This window comes from Marmota monax, unplaced genomic scaffold (genome assembly GCF_021218885.2).
Source record: "Marmota monax isolate L192 unplaced genomic scaffold, Marmota_monax_Labrador192_F-V1.1 WCK01_AAM20220418_F8-fsc00022, whole genome shotgun sequence".
NCBI lineage: Eukaryota > Metazoa > Chordata > Mammalia > Rodentia > Sciuridae > Marmota > Marmota monax.
The window spans coordinates 27,913,859-27,929,616 of NW_026695215.1; the positions used below are offsets into that span (position 1 = coordinate 27,913,859).

General features: G+C 52.0%; 1 protein-coding gene across 20 annotated transcripts; it reads left to right on the forward strand.

The window, feature by feature from the left end:
• The first annotated feature begins 129 nt into the window (after positions 1–129).
• Usp19 (ubiquitin specific peptidase 19) lies at positions 130–11,479 on the forward strand. Of its 20 annotated transcripts, XM_058574817.1 has the most exons (28): positions 130–282; positions 1,700–1,959; positions 2,218–2,256; positions 2,402–2,530; positions 2,617–2,750; positions 2,824–3,126; positions 3,242–3,464; positions 3,587–3,743; positions 3,845–3,916; positions 4,032–4,147; positions 4,250–4,470; positions 4,555–4,750; positions 4,828–4,961; positions 5,072–5,230; positions 5,322–5,432; positions 6,147–6,257; positions 6,342–6,443; positions 7,086–7,226; positions 7,314–7,432; positions 7,645–7,782; positions 7,891–8,204; positions 8,308–8,418; positions 8,510–8,726; positions 8,809–8,961; positions 9,067–9,227; positions 9,309–9,487; positions 10,347–10,486; positions 10,999–11,479. In XM_058574817.1, the coding sequence occupies exons 2-28, from the start codon at positions 1,836–1,838 to the stop codon at positions 11,003–11,005; spliced, it is 4,011 nt and encodes a 1,336-aa protein (XP_058430800.1). In that variant the 5' UTR covers positions 130–282; positions 1,700–1,835; the 3' UTR covers positions 11,006–11,479. The 20 variants fall into 20 exon arrangements, with proteins under 20 accessions (XP_058430800.1, XP_058430801.1, XP_058430803.1 ...); XM_058574818.1 differs by lacking the exon at positions 10,347–10,486; XM_058574820.1 differs by lacking the exon at positions 10,347–10,486 and having other exon boundaries at positions 4,256–4,470.
• Positions 11,480–15,758: the final 4,279 nt, after the last annotated feature.

The window sequence follows — 15,758 nt, forward strand, 5'->3', positions numbered from 1 at the left end:
CTGGCTCTGCTTAAGCATCGGAGCCCCTCCTCCTCCGCTGGGACCCGCCCCGGAGCTTCCAGTTGTCGCGAGCCCTCTCCCGCCGGAAGTGCGTCACCAGTTCGGCGCTCCGCCTCTTGCGGCCGTAACTAAAAGTCGAAACAAAACCAGCTGCTAAGGCGGCGGCCGCGGGGCCGGGACGGGGGAGGGGCGCGCCGGAACCGGAACCGACCTGACGCCGGAACCGGAATCGAGAGCGGGTTGCCAGGGCCCGAAGAGGGCTGGCGGCGGTGGTGTAGCTCGGTGAGTGGGGCGGGCCGCAACTCGCCAGTTTGGTCGCAGCGGAGAGGCCGCTGTGCTGGCCCCCGGCGGCCTGTTCAAGGTCATGGGCTGTGCCAGCCCTGACTTCTGAGCCCCGCGGAGTGCCGGGACTACTGATGCCGGCGGAGCCGTTACATTTCGTCTGGGGCCGGCCTCCCTCCACAAAGAAGATTAGCTGAGAGTTAGGGTGGCTTCCTGGAGGAGGTGGTGGCAGTGGGGTTTCGAAGATTGGAGCTGGGTCGCGGCCCTGTTGGGGCGCTGGTCTGTGGTCAGTAGCTCTGCGCAGCCCTGTAAGGCCAGCTCGGGTCTCTAGGCAGCTCTATTCCCTCCTCGACGGCTCTGGAGCCTAGTGGGAGGTTAGCGACCCTCTACTTGGGCCTTGGATATAAGGAGGCGGAAGGAGGTGTACGCTCTCCAAATCTGGACCTGCCTCATACCATTGCCACATTTTGCCTATTGAAAGAGTATCTTACCACCTCCAGTTCCCAGCCCCTCCCCCACAGTAACAGACTAGTCACTGTCTTGCTACTTGCTTAGGCCAGTCATGACCCTTCCAGGGATCCAAGATTCATGGTTCTTCCCCGCCCTTGTTTTAGTATCTGGATTTGATAACTTCATTTTGGATGGATATGTGGCCCAGAATCCACTGAAAGGTCTGCTAGAAATTGGGTAGAAGGTCTCTGTGGCTTAGAGCTGATAAGTGAAGGGACTTGGGTAGGAACATGATGATGTTCTTATTTCAAGCTGGATGCCCATCATGCCTTAGCACTGGAGTTAGCCCATCTCTGCAGTTGAGAAGAGGAATCCCTTTGGGGATGGGGAAACACCAAGTAATAAAACAACCACTTTCACAACAAAGGTGGAGCTGACAGGAGGCAGGTGGGGCACCTTAGCACCAGGACCTTTTCTGAGTAGTGGCTGCACTGGGCTAGACCTACTTTCAGTTACAGAGCCTGGGCTTCCTGCTGCTTGATGGTCTCTGCCTTTTCTGCCTTCCTCCTACACCTTCTACTTCTCCAGTGGTGACTAAGCAGCAAGTGAGAGTGAAGAAAAAGGTAGCACCCTACTTAGAGCACCAGCCAGGCCCGTGGGCTGGAGCCATGGCTCCTGTCCAGAGGAGGATCCTGGTCCCAGGCCATGACTGCTTTGACCTGGCACCTCCTTGTGAGGCTTCCAACTTTGTGGGTCTTTATGGCAGGTATATAGGAGCCTTGGCCAGAAGTGATTGCTGCTACTTGCATTATTTATTCTCTCTTCAGAATAGTCTGAGAGTATCCAGGGTTACTTTAAGTGGTAAGGAGATATTAGAGTTAGGAGTGTCCTGGGTTGCTAAGCCCTGGCTATAGTCAAGGAGCATGTTGTTGGGCCTTGACAGAGATGATTGATCTTTTTTCATTAGGCTGTTGGTTCCTTGTTGGAGAATTTGGCCACAAAGAGTTGCCAAAATAGCTGGGCCAGGAAGAAAGCGCCGCAGCCCTGACCCAGACGCTGTTGCCGACCCCGGGACACTCTGGCTGTCAACCAAGCGGCTCAGAATGTCTGGCGGGGCCAGTGCCACGGGCCCAAGGAGAGGGCCCCCAGGACTGGAGGAGGCCACTAGTAAGAAGAAGCAGAAGGATAGAGCAAACCAGGAGAGCAAGGATGGAGACCCTAGGAGAGGTGGGAATGGCATTCCCAGAGTGTTCATGGCCTCCTTCCTTCCCTCTTACTGGGCACACAGATTGGGGGTTGGGAGATGACTGTTTTGCTGCTTTGTCTTGGTCTGATACTCAGAGAAGGCCCCATACCAGCCTGAGTAAAGCTCTTGCTTTGAGCCTGGGGTCCTTGATTAAGATCCAGAAAATGGTGTCTTGATGTGGTAGGGTCTTTGGGACTGGCTCCTCGTCATTTCCTCTCTGTTCTTTATTTTGTTGTCAGGGTCAGTGCCCAATCCACAAGAGGAGCATACCAAAGAGGGTAAGTAATGAATGGGACTTTTGAATACTAAGGGAGGAGATGGAGTACTGGGAATTTAGCTCCCATCTGGAGAAGTCCCATTTCGGTTGGATCTATTATCAGCAGCTTGTGAATTCCTTGTGATCTTTTATCATTCCCCTTACAGAGTTGTTGCTTGATTGGGGACAGAATGAAAATGAGGTAATTGTCAAGCTGCGTGTGGGAGCAGGACCCTTGCGGCTGGAGGAGGTGGATACTGTTTTCACAGACACCAACTGTGTGGTGCGGCTTCCAGGTGTGTCCATCTGCCTTGACCACAATAGCGTATTTGAATTCTTTGATATCCTCCACCCCACATCACTGCTGCTACTTTGTCTCTAGGTGGTCGGCAGTGGGGTGGTGTCCTTTATGCTGAAATAGAAAGTTCTTGCGCCAAAGTTCAGGCCCGTAAGGGTGGAGTCCTACAGCTGGCATTACCCAAGAAGGTGCCTCTGCTCACGTGGCCCTCTCTCCTGGTAAGTTCCAGTAAAGGGAAGGGTGGGGATACACAGTGCAGTCTTCAGGGCCTCACTATTATATTTTTGGCAGAAGAAACCTCTAGGGACCCAGGAGCTGGTGCCCAGGCTGCGGTGCCAGGAGAATGGGCAGGAACTGTCTCCCATTGCCCTGGACCCAGGCCCTGAGCCCCGCCGGGCTAAGCAGGAGGCCCGGAACCAGAAGCGGGCCCAGGGCCGTGGTGAGGTAGGCTCAGGGGCTGGCCCCGGGGCCCAGGCAGGGCCCAGCGCCAAGAGGGCTGTACATCTCTGCAGAGGGCCAGAGGGGGAAGGGTCCAGGGATGGCCCTGGACCCCAGGGTGATGCTTCACCCTTCCTGGCTGATCCAGCCCCCCAGGTGAGAACTAGGTGCCTGTTTGGGTCTTAGGAGATGGGGGGAAGGAGTATGGATTGGAGTGGGGGCCACCTGTTGGACCTAGGGCTGATCCTGCCCACAATCTTGCTACAAATAGGTTGAGGCTGAAGAACAGCTCTGTGTACCACCACTGAATCCGCAAACCTGCCTCCTAGGCTCAGAGAAGAATTTAGCCCTTTTGGCAGGAGAGAAGTCAGTGTCCCCCAGGAATGACCCAGTCTCCCCAGCAGTGGCCCAGATCAGAGACCCTGGGAAAGATGACCTTGTCAAAGAAGAGATGACAGTAGCAACAGATGCCGCAACGTTGGTGGATGGTAAAGGTGGGGCTGGGGATGGGCAGGCAAAACCCCAATTGGGTTGCAGGATTATGGGCTGTTAGGGAGTAGAGAAGCCATAGACTGGAACCTATCCTGGGTGGTACTGAGCCATGGTCTCAACATAGAGCCTGAGTCCATGGTGAACCTGGCATTTGTCAAGAATGACTCATATGAGAAGGGCCCGGATTCAGTGGTGGTGCACGTGTACGTGAAGGAGATCCACAGGGATACCTCTCGAGTACTTTTCCGTGAACAGGACTTCACACTCATCTTCCAGACCAGGTTGGTGGTGGGCAGGAGCCGGGGCAGATGGTATGCCTCGAATGGGACCATATGTCTCATGCTTTTTCGTTTTTATTGTTCCTTTTGCCCTGCATTTGCAGGGATGGAAACTTCTTGAGGCTGCATCCGGGCTGTGGGCCCCACACCATCTTCCGTTGGCAGGTGAAGCTCAGGTGGGTGGTGCCCGGCTCCACTACTGTGCCTGTCCCACCTGGGGCTCCTTCCTCCTGGTCTGTCTAACCTGATACTTTCTCTACCTAAGTTCCTGAGCTCAGCCTTTTCCTGCAGGAACCTGATTGAGCCAGAACATTGCACCTTCTGTTTCACGGCCTCTCGCATCGACATCTGCCTCCATAAGCGTCAGAGTCAGCGCTGGGGGGGGCTGGAGGCCCCAGCTGCACGAGGTCTGCACACGAGCTCCCTTCATTGCCTAACCCTGCGTGACTGTGACCCCCATCCCTGCCACATGCTGCTAACCACCAGCCCCCTCATTCCCCCTTTTTAAGGTGCAGTGGGTGGTGCAAAGGTTGCCGTGCCGACAGGTCCAACACCTCTGGATTCAACCCCTCCGGGAGGTACCCCTCACCCCCTGACAGGCCAGGAGGAAGCCCGGGCTATGGAGAAAGATAAATCCAAGGCTCGATCCGAGGACACAGGGCTGGATGGTGTGGTGACCCGCACAACCTTGGAGCATGTTGTCCCAAAGCCAGAGCCACACCTGGCCTCGGTGAGAATCTTGGGTTGGGAAGGGCCAAGAATGGAGGCTGAAGAGCCTCAGGGATGATCTCTCATGGCCCATTTGCTCCCACAGCCCAAGCCCACATGTATGGTACCTCCAATGCCCCACAGCCCTGTGAGTGGAGATAGCGTGGAGGAGGAGGAGGAGGAAGAGAAGAAGGTGTGTCTGCCAGGTTTCACTGGCCTTGTCAACTTAGGCAACACTTGCTTCATGAACAGTGTCATTCAGTCTCTTTCCAACACTCGGGAACTTCGGGACTTCTTCCATGGTGAGAACAGGGCCATGAGCCTGAGGTATGGGCAGAAGGGGTACCTTTATTCCTCACTTCTTTTTTTGCTTTCCTAGACCGTTCCTTTGAGGCAGAGATCAACTATAACAACCCACTGGGGACTGGTGGACGTCTGGCCATTGGCTTTGCTGTGTTGCTCCGGGCCCTGTGGAAGGGCACTCACCATGCCTTTCAGCCTTCCAAGTTGAAGGTGATCTGTGGCCATTCTCACCCTTGGTTGGAGAGGGTGGGGAGGATCAACCAACTGTGAGTGCAGTGGGTGCTAAAGTTTTACACTCATACCTTGGCCCCTGCATCCAGGCCATTGTGGCAAGCAAGGCCAGCCAGTTCACAGGCTATGCCCAGCACGATGCCCAGGAGTTCATGGCTTTCCTGCTGGATGGGCTACATGAGGACCTGAATCGAATCCAGAACAAGCCATACACGGAAACCGTGGACTCGGATGGACGGCCTGATGAGGTGGGGGGGGTGGAGGAGGTCAGAGGGTAGATATGCCTCATATGCATCCTAGCTCCTAGGTTTCCTCAGTTCTTACCACTCTCCTCCTCAGGTGGTGGCTGAGGAAGCATGGCAGCGGCACAAGATGAGGAACGATTCTTTCATTGTGGACCTATTTCAGGGCCAGTACAAGTCGAAGCTGGTGTGCCCTGTATGTGCCAAGGTGTGATGGGCTGCCTTGGGAAGAGGCCCTCTAGTTAGGCTCAGCTTGACTAGTTAAATTTGATTCAGAGACATCTGCATTTTCAGGTGCTACAGGGTAAAATTGGGGCAAGGAAGCTACAGGGAGGCCTTAGATTCCTCTGTGGGCTAAAGAAGTCAGGCAAGGTAGGCTTCCTGACTGAGACAAGAGAGATGTTTGAAGTCAGTTTGGTGTGACAGAGGTAAGGTATGACAGAGTTGTGCGTAACATTAGAAAGGCATGTGATGCTGGGTATGATGGTACACGTGTTTATTCCTGCAACTTTGGAGACAGGAAGATTTCAAATTCAAGAGTAGCCTTGGCGATTTAGCAAGACTGTCTCAAAAAGTAAAAATAAAAGTGGCTGGAGATATTGCTAAATGGTAAAGCACTATGTTCATTCCCCAATATCACAACACACACACACACACACACACACACGGAAAGGTGTGTGGGATTCAGGTAAAGGGAAAATCAGGAAAATGGCTAAGCTACCAGAAAAGGGGAATTTTGTCAGAAATGGGAAAGTGGGATTTTTCTTTCCTGGTGGACCTTCCTGCTGCATCTAGTGTTAAGTCTGAGAGTTTGCTGATTGGCAGTGAGGGCCCTGAGAGCCATCAGAGGGCCTTTGTTAGGATCTGGGCACCAACATCTTGTCTCTTTGCAGCCACCCAAATGCCACTTCTGTATCCACAGGTCTCCATCACATTTGACCCGTTCCTTTATCTGCCGGTGCCCTTGCCACAAAAACAAAAGGTTCTCCCTGTCTTTTATTTTGCCCGAGAGCCACATAGCAAGCCTATCAAGGTGAGGAGTAAGCTCCTATTCTATGCTATTCCAGAGAACTGGCCCACCTTTCCCATTGACACACCTTCCCCATTGTTGCCACAGTTCCTGGTGAGTGTTAGCAAGGAAAATTCCAGTGTGAGTGAAGTTTTGGATTCCCTCTCTCAGAGTGTCCATGTGAAACCTGAGAACCTGCGTCTGGCTGAGGTAAATCTGTTTTTCCCCAGGCTCATACATATATAGATGTGCATTGTGTACTTACAACATAGACAGTTGTCTAGTCACTTGCATCTGTACATACACATGTGAGTGTATATGTTCAGGTATTGGGTAGAGGTACCCTCAGTTCCTGATCATCCAGGTTTACTAACCTTTTCTGTGGTGGACCCTAGTGCCTTTCCTGCTTTAGATAAGAAGCTTAAGCTGCAGGATTGTCCTACTATTTGCTGTGGTTCTCCATCCAGTTGCTGTTTCATTTTATCCCAGATCCTCCCCAAAATTCCTTCCCTTTAGCCTAGCAGTGCTATTTGTGTCAGGGACCTAAGGGTGGGGAGGAGGATCCTCAAATTTGGCCTCTCCATGATAATGTGTTGTAGTCTTAGCAGGACCTCACTAGTTATAGCAGGATAGAGGCCTTCAATGTGGAGAGCCAGTGTAGGGGATCCCTGCCCATGACTTTTTCTTTCAGCACCTATACTATGGGCCCTGAGACTGGTGCCAACACAGGTGTATACCTCTTTTGGCTCATAAACCAAGTTGTAGACTCAAGTCCTGGGCAGTCTTTCTGCTCTGGGTCACGGCTAGGGAAAGGAGTTATCCTCACACGGGATCTGTGTCCTTTGTCCCCAGGTAATTAAGAATCGCTTCCATCGTATATTCCTGCCCTCTCACTCATTGGACACTGTGTCCCCATCTGACATGCTTCTCTGCTTTGAGCTGCTGTCCCCAGAGTTAGCTAAGGAACGGGTAGTGGTGCTAGAAGTACAACAGGTGAGTTGAGGGTCAACCTGACGGCACAGGGCCCTGGTGGTAGGGGCACTCCTTTCTGACTTTGCTGAGCCAGACAACCCACGTTAGCGCCCCCAGGTGCCCAGCGTCCCTATCTCCAAGTGTGCCGCCTGCCAGCGGAAGCAGCAGTCAGAGGATGAAAAACTGAAGCGATGTACCCGGTGCTACCGTGTGGGCTACTGCAACCAGTGAGGAACCCAGTGGTTTTCCCTGACTCTTCCTCTCCATCTTCCACACAAAGACACCACATATAGTTTAAGCCCTCCACCTGCTACCCTACTTCACCAGACCCTGGGGGAGGCAGACTGGCATACCTAATTTCCAGGGCTTCAGACTAGCCCCAATATATAGTTGTAGGAGATGGAGTAAAGCCTTATTCTTATCTTCCCTTCCCTTCTAGGCTCTGTCAGAAAACCCATTGGCCTGACCACAAGGGTCTCTGCCGCCCTGAGAACATTGGCTACCCCTTCCTGGTCAGTGTACCTGCCTCACGCCTCACTTATGCCCGTCTTGCTCAGCTGCTAGAGGGTTATGCCCGGTGAGTGCCCAGAGGTTAAACTAGGATGGGATGGATGAGGAGAAATGATATTCAGAGGCACCAGATGGGTTGGTGAGGACTTTTCCTTGCCTTACTGTCTATTGCCAGGTACTCTGTGAGTGTATTCCAACCACCCTTCCAGCCTGGTCGCATGGCCTTGGAGTCTCAGAGCCCTGGCTGTACCACACTGCTCTCCAATAGCTCCCTGGAGGCTGGGGACAGCGAGAAGGACTCCACTCAGCCTCCTGAGCTCCAGCTGGTGACCTCTGTGGCTGAAGGGGATATGGGGGTCCCCCAGGTGTGGGCATCTCCTGATCGGTGCCCTGTGCCTAGCACCAGTGGAATTTCTTCTGAGATGCTGACTAGTGGGCCTATTGAGGGTACTTCTTTGCCTCCTGTCGAGAGGGTGTCCCGGCCTGAAGGTAAGATCCAGTTAAGGGCTCCAAGCACTGTGATGGGAGATTGGGGGAAGATTGTTTAGAGCCTGGTGGGCAAGGGAGCTCTGACTATCATGTTCTCTCATAGCTGCTGTGCCAGGATACCAACATCCAAGTGAAGCCATAAATGCCCACACACCCCAGTTCTTCATCTATAAAATTGATGCATCTAACCGAGAGCAGCGGCTAGAGGATAAAGGTGTTTGAAGCTGTGGGAGGAAGCCATGAGGATAAGGGTTGAAGTGGCTGTTCTCCGTAGCTTCATGACTCCTATTCCTGTTTATCTACAGGGGAGACCCCACTGGAGTTGGGTGATGACTGTAGCCTGGCTCTGGTTTGGCGAAACAATGAGCGCCTGCAGGAGTTTGTGTTGGTAGACTCCAAGGACCTGGAATGTGCTGAGGACCCAGGCTCTGCTGGTGAGGCTGCTCGCGCTGGCCACTTCACCCTGGACCAGTGCCTCAACCTCTTCACACGGCCTGAGGTGCTGGCACCTGAGGAGGCCTGGTGAGAATAGGGCAGCAGACAGGTAGTGGGGCAGCAAGGGAGGGAAATTGGCTGGTCCTGACCTTCTTCTGTCCCCTATCAGGTACTGCCCACAGTGCAAACAGCACCGTGAGGCCTCCAAGCAACTGTTGCTATGGCGCTTGCCAAATGTGCTCATTGTGCAGCTCAAGCGCTTCTCCTTTCGTAGTTTTATCTGGCGTGACAAGATCAATGACTTGGTGGAGTTTCCGGTTCGGTGAGTGATGGATCTTGTCATGCCTGTGGGCAGAGCAGAAGGGCCAGAGGGCATCCTGGGCACCTGCTAACCATTTGTTTCACCCTTCCTTTATTGGGTCTGCAGGAACCTAGATCTGAGCAAGTTCTGTATTGGTCAGAAAGAGGAGCAGTTGCCCAGCTACGACCTGTATGCTGTCATCAACCACTATGGAGGCATGATTGGTGGCCACTACACTGCCTGCGCACGCCTGCCCAATGATCGCAGCAGCCAGCGCAGTGACGTGGGTGAGGGCACACACAGCCAGCAGGATAGGTGGTAGGGGTGGTGGTACATGCTGTGTTCACACTCTTTCCACCCTGCTATAGGCTGGCGCTTATTTGATGACAGCACAGTGACGACAGTAGACGAGAGCCAGGTTGTGACACGTTATGCCTATGTACTCTTCTACCGCCGACGGAACTCTCCTGTGGAGAGGCCCCCCAGGGCAGGTCACTCTGAGCACCACCCAGACCTAGGCCCTGCAGCTGAGGCTGCTGCTAGCCAGGTGAGGCTTGGGGAGGCTTTACAGGCTAGTGGGGGCCAACTCAGATTGTGGAGAAGGGATGGGGTGGGGCACAGCTTTCTCTTTTCCAGCCATAGCCCCTTTGAGCCTTGGAACTCATAGAAGTTGCAGACATAGTTCCCTAACATTAAAGCTTCACCCAGAGGCATCCTGGTGCCCTAGGGGTATTCACTAAGGTGCACACATGTACAACAGCACACTGCCACAGTGTGCACAAAAGCACAGGTCAAGCAACTGCTCTGAACCTCACCAGGCATGTGCTTTGAACAGACTAGATACGTGATCTCTCCCAGCTTTCTTCTTCTTACCCTCAACATGCTCACAGCTGAGGTGACAGCTATCTCCATTGAACCTTCAGGATCTTCTGTCTCTTTTACTCACAGCATGTGCTATAGGCCCCTTTGGTGGGCATAGTCACATCATTTTTCTGGACTGGCTGGCCCTTCTCCTCCCTTGACCCCTCTCTGTCAGGCTCAGAGAAATCCCTCAGAAGATAGTGGTCTGGATATGGGCAGTCCCCAGGAGATTTCCCTGGGGTTGGCAGGCCTATCTTTCATGAGCCAGTTCATTCTGTGGGAGGCTTGACCTAAAAATATTAACCAGGTAACCCACTACCCATCCCCATGAGATGCTGCTACATGTGGGTTGGTAAGCTGTGGAGGAGATCAGAAGGCTAACAGGATTTGTAATAGCCTTGAAATTAGCCACCTGCTTACTCCCTGCTGCTTGATCTGGGGCTTTAACCCTATTCACCCCAGGCAGGACTGTCATGCCCAGGGGTCTCAGGGACACTCAGTCCTTCCCACCCCTGGGTGCTGATGGCCGTTTCCACATACCGTAGGCTTCCCGGATTTGGCAGGAGCTCGAGGCCGAGGAGGAGCTGGTGCCTGAAGGGCCGGGGCCCCTGGGCCCATGGGGGCCCCAAGACTGGGTGGGCCCCCCGCCACGTGGCTCTACCACACCAGACGAGGGCTGCCTTCGGTACTTTGTCCTGGGCACCATGGCAGCTTTGGTGGCCCTTGTGCTCAACGTGTTCTATCCTCTGGTATCCCAGAGTCACTGGAGATGAGCTCATCTGCAGGCAGCTGCTAATGAGCTGTCCTTCCTCTCTGCCTCTCAGGCCATGCCTGCTTTTGGTGGGGAACAGCTCTGGGCTTTGGGCCTCAGTGTGCATCTGATGGGAGAGGGTGGTGATGTTGCCCCTGCACTGGCAGAGCATCCTAGGGTGGGTAGCCATCCAGCTGTCTGTCCAATTCCTCCTTCTGCTCTGACCCTTGGCCTGGGGCTTGGCCCTGCCCAAGCAACTTCCTGTATTTAAAAGTGTTAATAAAGCGAGACTATTCAGGCCCAATCTCGTCTCTGTCTCAACGTCGCTGCTGTCTGCGCCTGCCTTGGGGCCCTCCCTTGGGTGCCAGCGCTCTGAGCCAGCACCCCCGGGATGCCAGGCAGCATGCTGGGCAGCCCCCAACCCCTGTCCTCATATTCTGTTGCAGGGACTAGGCCCTGGCCAGGCCCCCGAGGTGGCCCCCACGCGGACAGCCCCTGAACGCTTCATCCCCCCTGTGGACCGCCCAGCCCCCACCTACAGCAACATGGAGGAGGTCGATTAGCAGGTCCCTGCCTGATGGGGGAACTGGGTTTGGGAGAATCCCCTACAGTGGCCATCTCTTTGCCATTTCTCCTTCTCTAACCCAGAGGACACTGGCTCCATCAGTGGGGAGTTGGGGTGTATGATTTGGGGGTGGGGGCCTCACAGGTTGTGACCTCTTGTCAGCTTGGTCCCCAGTGGGCCTTGTGGCTTTTCCAGCTGCCTCCAGTGCTGCGTGATTTGATTCTCAGTTTTACCTTCAATTCTTCCTGACCTGCATTATAAACGTTATAATTTTATTCTAAAAATTGTAATTTTTTTTTTGCATTTTCGAAGTGATTGCTGCTGTTTAAATATATTTTAAAAATAAATAATAAATAAGCAGACTTAGTGACTTTGATCCACCATATCCTGTGGGATGGTATTCCCTCCCTCTCCATCTGGTATGTTAATGTGTGTCTGTATATTAAAGACCCTAAAAGTACTCTAGTCAGGGGAGATGGTGGAGCCACAGCTCATTCCCTGTGGGTCATGAAGCCCTAGTGTCATCAGCTCTCTGGAGCTGCCGGCTGCCTTGTCATCACACTGGTTCAGAGTGCCATATGGAGATGACTGATTGGCATCACTATCAAGATCTCAATACATCTGAGGAGTAGAGAGGTGCTCTGTGAACCTCTGGTGCTAATAGTATGGTATGAAAGCTGGAGACACTGGAGGACTTGGTGTGGGGTTGGGAGGTCCTGTGGGTATCTTTTCTGTTTTCAAGTCTTTGCTGTTTGAAAACCATCTGCATTCCTCTTGGGGAGAACAGAGCAGGAAGAAACTACTGTGAGGAAGATCCTGTTCTAAAAAAAGGACAGAGCTGGGCATCATGTCACATGCCTATATTCCAACAACTGGAGGCTGAGGCAAAAGGATTGCAAGTTCCAAGCCGGCTTGACCCTGTCTCAAAATAAGATGGGCACAGTGGTGCACGCCTGTAATCCCAGCAGCTGGGGAGGCTGAGCAGGAGGATTGTGAGTTCAAAGCCAGTCTTAGCAAAAGTGAGGTGCTAATTAACTCAGGGATATGGCTGGGGAAATGACTCAGTGGTCCAGTGTCCTCGAGTTCAATCCCCAGTACCAAAAGTAAGTAAATAAATAAAAAGGGTTGGGGATGTGGCTCAGTGGTAAGCACCTCTTTTAGATCCAATCCCTGCTACCAAAAAATAAAAAGGGACAAGACCAGAACTAATCTTGTCTGGCTTTATATTAGAGGGAGAATACTGGATCTTTCCAAGCTGTTTCTTCCCTTAAGAACCCCTGAGACCTTGGCTCCTGGCAACTGTCCCAAGCTATTCATCCACAGTCATTGGCAGGTCTGTTCAGCATCACAGCCTATGCAGCTTTATACGTGCACCTTGTGAGATGCTTTCTTACAGCCAGGCATGGTGGCACACACCCTGTAATACCATCAGGCAGAGGCTAGGGGAGTGCAAGTTTGAAGTCAGCCTGAGTAACTTTTCTTGGCACTAGGGATTGAACCCAGGGGTGTTTTACCACTAAGCCACATCCCCAGCCCCTTTTGAGACATGGTCTCGCTAATTTGCTGAGGTTGGTCTCAAATTTGTGATTCTTCTGCTTCAGACTCCTGAGTTGCTAGGATTATAGGCATGTACCACTGTGCCCTGCCAGCCTGAACAATTTAATGAGGCTCTGTCTCAAAGTTAAAAGGGGCTGGGGATGTAACTGGTGGAGAGTGCTTGCCTTGCATGCATGAGGCTCTGGATTCAATCTCCAGTGCCACAAAACAACTACTTTTCTCCTGATAATGCTGCCTCTTTTATTTTCCAATTGTTTGAGGAGCAAAAATACTTATGAGACAGGCATTTAGAGAAGTGGAGCAGCAATAAGAGGTTAGGCAGTGTCTTGGCAGCCCTGTAGGTTGATCCCCATTCCCAATTTCATGTGGCTCAGCATTCAACCCTTGCTAGTAGTTCTTGGCCTCAAATGGAGTTGGGTGGCAGGGAGTAGATGGAGCTCCTGGGGAGGTCTAATCCCATGACCAATTTTTTTTTTTTTCAGTGGGGACAACCTAAGGGTCATGTGGGGCTGCTGGCTGTGGAGATGACCTTGAGCTGCGGTCTTGCAGAGATGGTGGAACTGCTAACTTGTTTGCTGGTATTATCAGCTGTGATGCTGCTAGAGGGCCTGCTGTGTAGGCATGGGCTGCAACAGGATTGTGCTTTAATGTTAGAAACCCTGTTGCTGCTGAACCCATGATGCCTAACCCCTCTGTGGAATCTGCATGAGGCTGCTATGACCAAAAGGACTGTGGCCTCTACTGCTTCTATGCCATCCGCTTATGCCAGAGGGACCTGTTCATTGGCTTGGCTGCTGAGCCCTACCCCACGCCCCAGTGTTCCTTGCTGGCTGCTGCCTGGCTTTTCTCTTTCTTTTGCTTTCCTGGAAACAGGGCCAGAAGCTCCTGCAGGCAGGCTAACCTCCAGACTGGAGCCATAGAACTTTTGCATTTCTACTTTGTGTAAATTATGGTTCCAGAGGACTGGCTAGACATCCTCTATTCCATGCCACTTCCACTTATGACATGCTTGGTGGCACCAGTGGAGCTACTATGTGATCCTGTTGCATGGAGCTTTAAGGTCCACAGGGTACAATGAGGAAACCAAGGGAGTATAGACCCTGACCTCACTGAGGGGGCCATCAGTAGACTTGCAGGCCTTGGCGATGGTAGTAGCTGTGCTACTTGAAAATTTTTTGATGGCATCAGGTGCCAAGAGAACAGTGGCAGTGGTAGGCACTGTGCATGGTTCTGCTCATAATGGGCACCTTTGTGCTGGACTGGAATCCTGCAGCTGCAGACTTGCTGGTCTGCATAGCCACACAGTGCTGGTATGGCTATGGCTCTGCTTCTAACTGCTATTTATTTATTATTAATATTTTTTGGTACTGGGAATTGAATCCAGGGGAACCACTGAACTATATCCCCAGTCCTTTTTTTATTTTTTAGTTTTTTGAGATAGGGTTTTAGGGTTTAAGTTTCTTCTGATGCCACCAAAGGATTCAATGCAGCACAATTACCACCATCACCAAGTCCTGCAAGTATGGTGATGGCCCCCTTAATGGGGTCAGGGCCTTGCAAAATTGTTGAGGCTGACCTTGAACTTGAGATCCTCTTGCCTCAGCCTCCAGTTACTGAGATTTCAGGCATGTGCCACCATGCCCCACCCAGGTGTGCCCCTGCACAGCTCAGCAGCTCAGACAATGTGTGCCTAGTACCCTGTGAGCCCATCTCCCTGCCAGGCATGCTGCCATCCCCAAAGGATGTGAGAGTTTGCTGTGGAGTCTCTTGCTCCAACACATCTGCTAACCCCATATCATCATATGGCACACTCTTGATCCAGGAAAGAGAGAGAGACTGTCGGGTCCAAGAAGGGGGCGCCATCTGAGCCTGGACAGTACTTCTGCAGTGGAACCACATCTCCTACTTGACTCCTGTACCTGGCCTTCATTGTGTAGTGCACTAGGCATCACATGGGGGCCATGGGGCCATAGGGAGGTAAGAAGCCTCAGGACATGGGATTGGACCTGGATATTGATGCAGCAGAACCTGGCACCTGGTTATTATGTGGGACCCAGATGCATGTTCAGACATGGAACTAACTGGTCGTTGGTGGTATATGAGCACAAAGCAGGTCACAGGATTTGATTTCAGCTTAGTCTGGACACTGTCCAATTCTTGAAGATACAATATGAGTGACACCAAGGCCTCCAAAGGCCTGAGCTCTCGTCCCAAATCTGGGGGTTTCCTTATATCATCAGTAGCTGGATCACCCACCCTCTACAGGAAGAACACAGTTTATATGTTGTTTTAGACAGAAGGTCCTGGAAGACCAGTGATAATGTGGGGAGACAGCCAAGCACAAAAGCCATAACCATGAATATGCCATCTCCTCTGTCCCACCTGTCCCAACCTCAAAGGCCTGCAGAATGAGCTGGGGTTGTAGCTCAGTTGGTAGAGCACTTGCCTAGCACGTGTGTGGCACTGGGTTTGATCCTCAGTATCTCATAAAAATAAATAAAGGTAATGTGAGCTGGGGATGTGGCTCCAGCGGTAGCGCGCTCGCCTGGCATGCGTGCAGCCCGGGTTCGATCCTCAGCACCACATACAAAGATGTTGTATCCGCCGAGAACTAAAAATAAATACTAAAAAAAAAAAAATGCACAAGGCCCTGGGTTCAATCCCCAATACTGCAAAAAGATAAAATAATAAATAAATAAATAAATAAATAAAGGTATTGTGTCCGTATACAACTTTAAAAAAGTCCTGCAGAAGCATTTTGAAGTCATAACTTGCTTGTGATTTTCCTGACATTTGCATGCTCTGGCAACAGTGTGGCACGAAATTTTAAACTAAATCATCATAGAAATTTTCTGAGGTCCCTCCAGGCCCAAACCTTTCCTTTTCCTCTCCTGGCCAAGTGAGTCCCAGTGGTCACCTAAGTTTTGGATTTATGTGGTTCCTCTATAGGCTGTATTGCACATTCTCTTCTATGCAGTCTAGATCGGGATTTCCTGTGATTAATTTTGCTCAACTGTTTCCATGACAACCTCAAAGCTGTGACGTCAAAAACGCGACGGGAACTCACATTTGCTTCCCGAGAAC

Excerpts from the sequence above, each read along its gene's own strand:
- Usp19 (XM_046431279.2), top strand. The coding sequence starts at position 1,836 with ATGTCTGGCGGGGCCAGTGCCACGGGCCCAAGGAGAGGGCCCCCAGGA. Across the intron at positions 3,917-4,031 it reads CGTTGGCAGGTGAAGCTCAG|GAACCTGATTGAGCCAGAAC; the intron begins GTGGGTGGTGCC and ends CTTTTCCTGCAG. Across the intron at positions 7,227-7,313 it reads TGGTGCTAGAAGTACAACAG|CGCCCCCAGGTGCCCAGCGT; the intron begins GTGAGTTGAGGG and ends AACCCACGTTAG.